General features: G+C 39.9%; 1 protein-coding gene across 4 annotated transcripts in view; it reads right to left on the bottom strand.

The window, feature by feature from the left end:
* The window catches only part of fam91a1 (family with sequence similarity 91 member A1), a 31,190-nt gene extending 21,940 nt beyond the window's left edge, over positions 1–9,250 (bottom strand). For 3 of the 4 annotated variants that reach the window (XM_023263033.3, XM_023263034.2, XM_023263036.3), the window contains exons 1-6: positions 8,954–9,249; positions 5,883–5,967; positions 5,324–5,475; positions 3,403–3,460; positions 1,268–1,335; positions 156–269 (exon numbers count right to left, since the gene is read on the bottom strand). In XM_023263033.3, coding sequence (XP_023118801.2) covers positions 156–269; positions 1,268–1,335; positions 3,403–3,460; positions 5,324–5,475; positions 5,883–5,967; positions 8,954–9,025 — 549 coding nt within the window. In that variant the 5' untranslated portion in view covers positions 9,026–9,249. Of the gene's footprint in view, positions 1–155; positions 270–1,267; positions 1,336–3,402; positions 3,461–5,323; positions 5,476–5,882; positions 5,968–8,953 lie in introns of all 4 variants that reach the window. The other variant, XM_023263035.3, reaches the window with a different exon arrangement.
* Positions 9,251–12,245: the final 2,995 nt, after the last annotated feature.

Below are 12,245 nucleotides of genomic sequence, written 5' to 3'. Positions count from 1 at the left end.
TCAAATAACAAAGGATATTTCTACGCTGTCTAGACTTTAAAGCCACTTGAGGCAAATTTAGGATTTGTTGCACTGGCCGATGTAAATAAAACTTGGCATGATGTGCACAAATAATTAAAACAGAAACATGGAAAAGAGTCAGAGTTGTGTCGCACCCTTATGTCGTCCTCGGTGATGTAGCCCGTCTGTGCCACCCACCACGGCTCCACAGAGATCTCAACTGGTTTGGCTGGTAGCAGGTCTCGTGCTGATTTCCTGCGGAAGAATTTCTGATGGAAGAGACAAATAAGTAGGCGATTAAAATGTCTTCACCTGCTAGCAGGAAGTTCAGACTGAACAGGAAGCTGAAAACAAAAAAAGGGAAGTGTGAATTATTAAAGTTATAATTACAGATCATCACTTGGACAAATTTCAAAAACATCAATTTAGATCTTCTTTAACTGCCTGAACATCAAAATTCAGTAGGTTCGAAAGAAATATCTTTGAAAAAGCCTTATGAGAGCTAGAGTGTAAAAACAGAAAAAACTGTCAGATTTTAAATTTTGCAACAGTCCCTGAACTACTTATCTGTAAATTATCCAAATCCAAACTTAACATTGTGATATTTCTCAGTCATTTTATTCTTTTATCTATTACTTTATTCTTATTTTTCCCAGTGTTGGTAACACATGGGGACACATGGGGTTGTACATTCTGATTCCAGTTTGTTTGTTTTTTGTAGAACAACACAGTGATGCAGTGGCCAACACTGCTGCCAGCACTGTGTGGGTTTTCACCGGGTGCTCTGGCTTCCTCCTACAGTCCAAAGACACGCTGAGATTAATTGGTGATTCTAAATTGGCCATAGGTGTGTGTGTGTGTGCTTGGTTGTCTATGTGGGCCTGTGATGGACAGGCAACCTGGCCTGGATGTACACTGGGATAGACTCCAACCCCGCTTGTTTCCTAGAGGTTCAGGACTGTTTATTGCAGTGAAAAATGAGCTCACAGTGATTAAAAATGCAACAGTAGCAAAAACTATTTAAGGCTCGGACGCCTAAGATTTGGTTAGAGTATTAGAAATATTACAGTGATTTTAGTTTTTATATTGCTGTTGAAAAGACAAGTAGGGAAAATACCACTGGAATTAATATGCTGTACTTGTATTTTATACTAAATGTACATGAACAGTGCTCATCATGCGAGTACAGACATGAAATCTTTACATTCATTTTGCTTTCTATAAATGATCTGGTTGTTTTTAAAAAAGAGAGAAAAAAATATCTTACTTTAGAGGACCTGCACTGGTTCATCAGGTCAATGTACTGGTTTCTTCCAATGCCAAGCAGCCTCAGACCTGTGGAATTATGGGAAAATGAGCAAGTCAATAACACTCAATCATGGCTCAGTAATGGCTCATGAACTTGTAATCGGCAAACATTAACCCGACAGGAAATAAATCTGACTGCAGTGCAGCTGCAAAAGTGTCTCTGGCTTTTTTAGTTACATCCTCTGCGGAAAATTACAGCAAAAAGAAAAGTCTGAGAATTGACTTTTATGGATAATTCAAACTTCATATTGGAGAGTTATTCCAGCGAATGAAAGAGCTTTGCAAGGTTTGTGAGGTAACGGTGACTCATCCAAACTCTGCCAAGGGAGTACAACTACACAAATACCCACACTCCTTCTCTGAAACAATCCCCCGATTCAGACATGCACACACACTAAAGCACTACTAATCTATCTATCAACAAACAGAGAGGAATCTCTGAAGATAATGAGTCAGCTTGTGCATGCATTTCCATTTGCAATTAAGTTAAAAAATATATCTTTTTAATTTTAGAAAATTCTTGGTAATATAGCAAAAGACTTATGGTAGGAAATAATTACAAATGCCACCTCCTCTTCCCTGTGCTGCTCAGGCTTGGAAGACGCAGAGCAAAATGTGCTGGGATGGCTGCCAGTGAAAACAGGAACAAGTGAGGGACGTTTCAGCATTTCGGCCACCTAACGCAGCAGAATCGTACATACGTATCCTGCTGTTTCACCAAGACACAGACACAACACACAAACAGCCACCCACGTAAAACGCTTTCACACACATTCTCCCTGCCTCTCCATCCACCCACTTCTGCATGACACACTTCCAAAGCTCCTCCAGGGAGATTAGTGGAGAGAGGCCCCTCCGAGTACAGCTACGACAGCCTGCTGGCAGCCTTCTGTCTACGCAGCATGAAGGTCCTGTACTGCCAGGACTCTGTCACTCACTTGCAAACAGCAAACCCCATTTCACTTGACAACAGAAAGTCAAAGAATGCAGCAACTACTTGTGCACTTGACATTCAACTTCCAGTTCATCTTAAAAGGTTTTGCAATAATTTCAGATGAACACAGCTCCTCAGTGACGCAGTAACACAGAAAAGTGGCAGTTTGTTTTTTGAGAGGCAATTTCACTCACCATAAAGTGGAATTTATATCAGCCCATCAAAAGACATTGCCATCTATTTTTTGATGTATATTAATGTTAGTTAGCAGGTTTAAAAACCTATTTTCTCATAAAGCAATAAAACCACTAGGCGATCTGTTTATTTAAGAGAAAGGGTAGCAATCTGTAAAGTAAAATTCAAACCACCAAAACACAGAACTAAAACAAAAAAACTTTTTTATAAAAACAGATGCATCTGTGAAGAACACAAACAAACAACATATGCTACTTCTGCCAAAAGTCTGGCACCCAGGTGCCAATCTTCACATTTATCGACAGTAAACAAGAAAAGCTCCATTTCCTAAAAAAAAACAAAGAAAAAACATTTTGACATGTTGGTTTAATTTAAGTAATTCGTTAGAAAATCTGTTTCCCCAAAATGCAAAAAAGAAAGAAAAAAAAAAAAACAAGGCATAAATTTCATAAATTAAACTTTCAAATATTTTCCTGGTTAATTGCTTGGTCTGAAAAATTCAGCATTCAGTTTATAATGATAGAAAAAGCACAGAAAAGGAGAAAATGCTCACAACTGAAAAGCTGGAACAAGTGAATATTTTAAACAGTTAACCTATTATCAAAATCAATTAAATAATCCAGAAATCAGGCTCTAGTTACATTAAGGATGAACACTGAGTAACTGATGCACGCTATAAATACTACTGCAAAGTCAAATAACTTTTAGGGATGTATAATGTGGTTTGAAACACCCCTAAAATCACCTCCTAACCTCAATCACATCATTTTCCCACAAACTTTCTTTTCATAGTGACTGTGCGACCACCAAGAAAACCAAACAAAAACTGGGGAAAGATGAGCAAAAGACACCAGAGACACAGAGACAGTAGATGTGGGAGGCAAACAAAACCTCAGTAAAGTCATTTCAACATTGTGGGAGAGAAGGGGGAAACTGAGACAAAAAAGAAAAAGAAAAAAACTCACAGTCAGCAGCAGTGAAGTTGGGCAAGGAGTCGTAACTCTTCTCACTGTTCATAATATCCTGGAGGTGCAAAAAAAAAGAAGAAAGGAGAAGGGAGACAGGGAAAAGAAGAATTAAACTTTTTTTTTTTTTTTTTTTTTACCGTTTTCTGTGTCCCCTGCCTCTGATTAATAACAGGATTAGCAGATCTGGGCAGCCGTGCTAATTTCTATTCCCCATTTTCATTAAGCACTTAAGACGGATTATAAGAATATGACATAGCCATCGGCAATTTAGTGGTTACAGTTAAAGCTCAGTCGAGTTTGGTTTAGCAATGCATAGGAAAGTGGGTGAAGCCCTATTGAGTTAAAATGGTTTATTCATGTTTATATTTGAAGTAAAAGAACACTGGGAATGTTAGTCACGTCTGTTCTAATGAAATGGGAAGTACACTAAATGTGGAACAATCGTTTGTGGCAGCTAGCATCTGCACAGTTTGTATACACATTGTTGTGTAGTAAGGGAAATACATCTGACAGCATTATATAAAGAAATTACACAACAAACGTCTATGTGACCAGCTACAAAATACTCCACTGTATATAGTGTGGATTACTTTTACTTCCAGCCGCGTGAGCACATGGACTCAGACTTTGTAATCTAATTGAAAATGCCAGAAGTCAAGGAGAACCCGGCTGGCCAGAGTCTCTAACAGACTGGTTCTCTGTGAGCCCGGCTGTGACTGCCTCAAACAACAGACTGTGCTTTATCAGTGAGTGTGATCTGTCAGCCAGACAAAGCCCAAACTGACTGCAGAGCAAACAGCAAAGATTTTCTCTGGGTGTTTGTCCTGGGGTCAGTCCTCTGTGTCTCCCTGAGCAGCTATGGGAGGCTTTGCTAGATGCTGACTGACACCTAGTGCCTGACTGATGCCAAATCTACCAAGACAGGAAATATATTACACTCTCTTCTCAAAGCAGGGTTTGTCCTGGACATGTTTGGTGTCTCCTAAAGCATTTTTAGCCAGGGCCAAAGGAAACTCGTCAGTGCCAAAATGATGTAATCTGAATATAATCATGTTTTTAATGATTAGTATATTAGTTGTTTTGTTTTTAAATCAGTTTTGTTAATTGGGGTTTCATTCATTCACGCATAATAGACATGTTTGTTAACAGATAAAACTGGAAAATGTATAGATTTGAAAAGGGAAACAAATACTCATTGCCTTTATTGTGGACAAATAATGTTTACTGTTGTGTGGAGTCAAAAAAATCCTGAAAAGTAGCAAACATTTTACCAACTTTATCAGTCTTTCTTGCAGTTAAATGCTCTGACCTTATAACTAAGTAACGTATGGCATGTTCCAACATATTCCCTCTCACTTGATCGGCAAATTCCATAATTTTCAACGTCACAGTTCGCTCATTCTAGCCAGCGGCAAAGACAAATTTTCTTAAATATTATAATCATTGTAACTACACATAGCCATTTAGCAGATCTATTCAGGTGTACCAAATCATATGCTATACTACGATTCTCCATGCAACAAAAAAACAACCGTCTACAAAAGCAGGGAGTTGTAAAAAGCTCACATCCTTCAGACTGTAACGGTCTCTTAGCTAGCTTTGTGTAAAACCGGCATTCCTGCAGTGGTTTCAAGGGACGCTAAAATTGAAGCCATTGTTCAATTTAAATTACCAGAGAGTGGATGTTTCCAAGCCAATTAGAAAATCTTCCTGTACAATAAAAATTCTGCTCTTTTCTTCTGACTTGTTGTGTAATTGTGTAATTGTTCTGTAACCAATGTGAAGCGGTTCGGTGATGGATTTAGGTGTTTGTGAATCTGTTTACAGAGATTATGATAAAAGAAAAGTGGCTGTAGCCTAACTACATCAAACACTCATTTTTTCTATTTTGGTTGGCAATGCAACAAGAGGTACTCACCTCCATGATTCCTATGTAATATGAGAATGGAGTGACCCGTAGCCCTTTGACCATGATGTCGGACAGGTGGTAGGGGTACAGCATCAGGTGGTCCCGGCTGTACTTCAGGAGCTCCTCATAATACTTGCGCTCGTCTTTCCTCACGTGGCGCACTGCTCGTAAAACACACATGCAGCAGTCAGGTCGCAGCCAGAGGTGAGTGTTCATATAACTACACTTGCAGTCGATCTATACCTGATCGATGCAGGCTAAAAAAAAGACACCCTGATCCTAGGCAACCTCCAGAGGACCACGAGGTAAGTAGTGCAATTGATTACATTGAGTGCATATTATCCAACTCATAAACATGTAAATATGACAAGACGAGATTCAAGTTTCAGTGCGATTCCTGACCCAGACCAGTCAGAAAGACTGGACATTTTAGATGCAGTATAAAAAATAAAATTTAATCTTCCAGAATTTACATTTTCTCTTTTAATCTCACACTCTATTCAACTATAATGTGTCTCATACTAGAAGGTGTATGTTTAGCACCAGGGTGAAGGACAAACTTACTCACCTAAGTTATTGCGGAATCGCAGCTGGTTGCGGATGCTGTACAGGAGCACATGTTTCTCATATTCGCGCTGAGAGTTCCCCAAACTCTGCAGAGTAAACAAAGCGCTCAAGTAAGGGCCCAGTTCACATTTACCTTGCTCGGAAGCAAAACTGAAGTATGAGGTGATTATTAACCTTTTTTTCCCACTGGCTGTGCAATGTGTACAGTTTTACATGTTGGTCACTCATTTAGAAATATGCAACATATAAACACAAAAGTGCAATAAGGGACTTGATTCTGGCTCAGACTGAAAGTCAGGCAACAAAGTAAGAATTTTGTTAAACCTGGTTGCTTGGTAGCACATTTCAGTTGTGCATACTTGCAGATTTCCGAGGAGTGCACCAATCCTTGGTACTAACACTGACTGTACTAAGCAGAACCTTATTAAGTACAGTTTCACTGCCAATGGCACTGCAAAACTCAGTGAGTTCACTCAGTTTTTAGTGCCACAGAAATTTCTGGCTTCATATTAACTTGATACAGCACATTAAGCACACAGAGTTTAAATTCAAAGAAAGGCAGAATGGACATTGGCTCAATATTGGCAGATATGCTGAATGTAAGTACTGGATCTGATCTGTTTTGGAGGAGAAAAACGTCCTTAAAATGTTCAATGATGTCACATTAAGCATGTGCTGCACTGTTTCTGGTTGGTGATCCAACTTTTCTAAGGATGCACAAGGATCCAGGCTAATCTATGCACATGTACCCACCTCTACTTTACTACATGTTGCCTCATGCAGGAGGAGGGATTCATGCAGACTATGACTGTTAAGAAAAATCACCCTTCATATTTTTCCAACATTCAAAGCACAAAGCAGTTTCTTGACCAATATCATCACCAAAAAAAATCTGTGTTTACATTTGTTTAGAATCATTCAGTTAGTTTTTTGGTGTTGCAGAAACCGCTGGCTTCATATTAAATTTGATAACCTAAGTGAGGCACACAGATTTTGAATTTAAGTAACACTGACATTTAAAAACAGCTCAGTATTGGTGTATATGCTGAAGCGAAGTAACTGAATCTGTTTCGGGAGAGATAAACTTTCTGAAAATGTTTACTGCATCAGCACAAACCACTTGTATACACAATAAGTATGAGGCGTTATGGAGGTCTGGGGTCCCTGGAGTAGCACTGCTAGTGGTTGGTAATCGAACTTTTCTGCGGATGCACAAGGTTGCAGCCACCTCAAACAACAGTGCAAAGCTAATTCATGTACATGAGCTCTCCTCCATCTCACCACAACATGTTGCCGCATGCATGAGGAGGGATTTATGCAGACCACAAGGAAAATCTCCTGTCATATTTTTTGACATTGCAAGGACAAAACACAGTTACTTTGTCAATGTCATTACAAAAAACAGCGTTTACATTTGTTGAAAATCACTCAGTAATTTTTTACTAACACAAAGACATCACGTCTCGTTTTGAGTTTTATACACTTAGCGAGGCACACTGATTTTCAATACAACAAAAACCAACACTGAGAATAAATAGGTGCTCGATATCGTTGGATATGCAGAGATGAAATACTAGAATCTGCTTAAGTAGAGAAAAACTTCCTTAAAATGTCCTATTGTATCAGCACAAATCCCTTGTATACTTTACACATTACATATTACAAATATCTGTAGTAGCTCGCTCAAATCGTCCAGTATGTTTTAGTACTACTGTAAATAGTTTTGTGCCAGAAATGTTTGAAGTTAAGTGTTAGATGTTGGTTCTTGACTGTAACTGTAGCTGCTATAACAAGATAATTTCCTGCAAAGGATCAATAAAGTATCTATATGTCTCTCTTGATACACAATAAACACAAGGACTGAGGTCCCTGGAGGTCTGGGCTTCCTGGTGTTACACAGTTTCTGACAGATAATTCTTTTCTGAGGATGCACAGGGATGCAGGCAGCTCCAGCAGCAGTACAAAGCAAATTTAGATACATGTACCTGCCTCCAATTCACTGTGACTATGTTGTCACATGCAGGAGGAGGATTTAGGCAGGCCATTAATAGGAAAATTAGCCTTCATATCTTTTGAGACAGTTTGCCATTACAAAAACCTGTGTTATCCTTTGTTTACAATCATTAAGTCATTTGTAGTGCCACAAAAACTTCTGGTTCCACATTAAGTTTGATACACAAAGTGAGGCACACAGACTTTCAATTTAAGAAAAGGAATATTGATGTCGAAAGGGAGCTTGATATTGGTGGATATGCCAAACTGAAGTTACTGAATCTGTTTTGGGAGAGAAAAACTTTCATAAAGTGTTCAACTGTATCAGCACAACCCCTTGTATACTTGGCACATTACATATTATAATTATTTTTATTACTTAGCTCAAATCCTTCAGCCTGTTTTGGAACTTTTGTGCCAGAATGGTTTTAATTTCAGTGTTAGATGTGATTGTAGATTCCTTAACAAAGGGATTTCCTGCAAAAGATCAATTAAGCTTCTATCGATCTATCTACATACAATGAGCATGAGGCCTGAGGTGCCTGGAGGACCACCGTTTCTGATTGATAATCCAACTTTTCTGGGGATGCACAGGGATGCAGGCGGCTGAAACAGCAGCACAAAGCTGATCTATGTACATGAACCCGCCTCCACTTCACTACGACATGTTGCCGCATGCAGGAGGAGGGATTTATGGAGACCATTAGTAGGAAAATCACCCTTTATATGTCACGGCATTGCAACACAGAACACAGTGTGCACAATGACGCGCATATGCAGTATTTGCAGGTGATATCCACGCGCTAAAATCATGTGGCGCCACCTATCAAACAATCCGTCATGTGATGCCAGTGTGCCGGAGCGGAGCCTTCAATGGCTGTAGTGTGATGATGGTCAGTTATGGCTCCGGCTGGACGGTGAAGCCCCTGCAGAGGAGGGGAGCTGACAGCCGCCCGTGTGACGGAGAGCACCGCGGTGACATTGACAGGTTCACCCCCCGACAGGACACCGCGGTGCCCCCCTCCGACTACCACCACTACCGCTTCACCGAGCCCCGAGGAGACATTTAAAACACGGTACCTGTTTGACATTAGCGGGGAGCTTGTTCCACGGATAATTCTGCCTGATGTGAAATTCCACGTCCGTGTTCATCGCTAGCTAGCTAGCAGGCTACAAGCAGAATCCCTGGAGACGGTCGGAAACGGGCTCTCGGGCGAGTCCACGGTGACTTCACCCCCCCGCGGACACCCAACAACCGAGCGAGGCGACCCCCGGCGAGGAAGACGGCTGGTCCGGTGGTTATTTGGCTTCTCAACAAACGGCCACTTCCTTGTTGTATTTTCGAACGAGCCGTTCGTCACGCTCGTGGCCACATCCGTCACTTCCTGTTGAGGCGTGACCGTGGACCTGAATGGAGCTAGAGACAGAGCGTGGGGACACCTCAGCACTGTTAAATAAAGTTTAATGTTTAAATGTGTTTTGTTTTGCTTTTTTTTAAATAATAGCATAACATACAGAGGTGTTCATAGGAGCGTTAGCATGATGTCAGGTCACCGTTACTTACAGGTAAACCGAAATGAGAACTCCTCCTCCATACCTGCCCTCCTGTCAACCACATACTGATTTAATCTCAGCATTTTTCATGGATGTTAGTGGTCCTGCTGATATCTGAGGTGACTTTTAAATAATTTTGCTGATGGGAATAAATCAAAAGAAATGGTCTTGAAATGTGTTAATGTGATATTTTGACAGGACTGTTACTGTAAATACTTTTTTTCTGTTTGCACTAGAATAATATTTTAGGGTTATGCAATATTTCGATGAAATAACAAATATTTTTATACTTTTTTCCTAAAACGTGATAGTGTTGGAGCAGGACCTTTGGAAGTCACTTGCCTCTGCAGTAGAAGAAGCTGCATTTTCACGGTCCCATTTCTAGGACCCTTGTGTTTTGGTCAAATGACATGACGACCACTTGTTCACTCCAAATACAGACAAAAAATACTAGAAAAGCACTCAGAGAGCGCAGTACTCCACTAAGACTGTTCATTCCCCCACATGGCATTGTCAGAAATGCAGCATTTTTTTTTGTAGAAATGCAGCTTTTGTTTATTAGTTATTGATGATCAGAAATCATGGCAATATAGAATGCGTCCATTTTTTACAGATGCACCCACTTGCACTGAGCACAGGCCTACGGATACCAAATTGCGTGACCTATATATGTAGTTGGCGGCAGGAATTAACGGGACTCGGAAACACCCCCACAATGTAATCAATTGTTCCTTGTATCATTTCCGATCTGATAAACCTGATAAGTCCGCAGCAGTGGATCTGTAGTAGGATCGCAATCATGTGATCGTCAGCAGACAGCTGACATAGTGTTCGCTTGTAGTTACAGTGACGCCATGCCGCTGTCTCACAATACAGAAATCTTTAACAAATCCAGACTATAAGCTGCATCACTGCCTAAATCTAATCACTTGGTCCTTGTGTCATTTCTGACCTTCCCTGAAAATTTCATCCAAATCCATTTGTCCATTTTTGAGTAATGTTGCTAACAGACAGACGAACAGAAAGACAGACAAACCAATGCCAATCGTCACAGTCTACATTGTACAGGAAGCACACTATCCATGATGCAATTTGAGAACAATGGGCATCACCACTCTGATTAATAGTACACTGGCTCAGTCTGTATTTCTTGATTCATGTTGCAAATGGGTTTATTTTTTAAAATTTGGTCACTGATCTTCCTGTATTGTTTTCCATCTGATTTTTCAGTTCCTCTGCAATCCTTTTCCATGTGGAGCCAAGATGCAGACATGCAGATAGACACAGTCCATAGGTCCAAAATGGAGAAAGGCCGGATGCAATGTTCCCTCTAATTTTTCATGAGTGTGAGCAAACACACAAACTCCCTGAGCAGTTCCTTGGACCACTGTGAGCAACATCAGACGTGTGCACTGTGGTCACACCAGCATCGCATCCATTCAAGTTACATGGTTCATTAAAAGAATCAAATTACAGCATTTACATTTCTGTTAAAACACTTTGTCAACAGGAGCCAGTTGAAGGCTGCAGTGATTTTAGTGACACTACAATGTAGAAGAGTGAAGTTATTGAATATTTGTCTCTCTTTACTGTTGCAGCGGTTTTGCAAATTGCAGACGGACCCTGTTCACTCCATAGACACCAATGTTATTCCTGTAGCTTGAAAGACAGCTACTTTTGATAAAACTGGGCTTGTAGCACATTGTCTGCCTTGCAACAATGGGAAAGAGGCACCGTTTATGTTTTGACAACCTATATCTAATGAGTTATTGATGCTGGAAGTCCGAATCTGTGAATATCTTTCCAACTTTACTGAACTTGGGGCCACTACCACCTAAGGAGTGATATATTTAATTTTGAAAAAAGCATTTAGCCATACTTAAAGCTTTAAGTGCTTTATTAACACGGAACTAAAAATTTTGCATTGTTTTATTATCACAGATTCTGTCTGAAAAGAGGTGGCATCATTTTAAACAGTGAAATCAAACTAATAAAATGTAATGACCAACCAGTGAGCAATACTGGATTCTGCAAAAACATAAACAACTTTTTTAAAAATCTAAATCTTATCTTAACACAGTTAATGTATTAACTTATTTTTGTGTGTATGCATGTATTTATTGATTTATTTAGTGCTGTTAACATATCAGAGTTCTGAGTGAATTTTTCTTAAGATAGGCAAAGGCCATTTATTGATTACATATAGGCTGTTAAATGTTTATTAAAAACTGAAAAGCTTTAAAAAAAAAAAAACAACTTAGGCATTTATTGAGTCACTAAAATACTGTAGAGTACAGACCACATCAGCATGATTATAAGCATCCTCTGGTAAATTAACAACCAGATACTGATGTCTCTCACCATATGGACTTCAGGAGATGACTGGTGGATGATAAACTGTGACCTACTGGTTGGGTTCTCTCTGTTCTCATGTTTCTTACAGGTTTGTCCCCTGACAGCCAGGTCCTAATGTTTTTTCAGCAACACACCATACTATGACGTTTTTACAATGATTGTTCTACTATGGAACCAGTTTGACATGTTCAGGCGTTCTTTGTGTGAAAACTCAGAGATTTCAAGTATCAGAAGGTGGTTTTCAACTTTCTTTGTTAACTTTCTGCTTCAACTTTAAATTAAATTTCCTTCACTAACCCAGCCCTCTGGACTTCCAGTAAGCTGTGTTCCTATTGGCTGTCCAGGTGGCTGCTTGGTGTTATCAGGAACACCTGAGCAGCTTGGTGTTATCAGGAACACCTGAGCAGCTCAGTGTCTTCCTGCTTTATGTAGCTGCAGACAAACATTTCCTCTGCTTCTCTTC

Source organism: Amphiprion ocellaris, chromosome 15 (assembly GCF_022539595.1).
Source record: "Amphiprion ocellaris isolate individual 3 ecotype Okinawa chromosome 15, ASM2253959v1, whole genome shotgun sequence".
Lineage (NCBI taxonomy): Eukaryota > Metazoa > Chordata > Actinopteri > Pomacentridae > Amphiprion > Amphiprion ocellaris.
The sequence above is the reverse complement of the archived record's forward strand: the minus strand, read 5'-3'. Positions and strand labels throughout refer to the sequence as shown.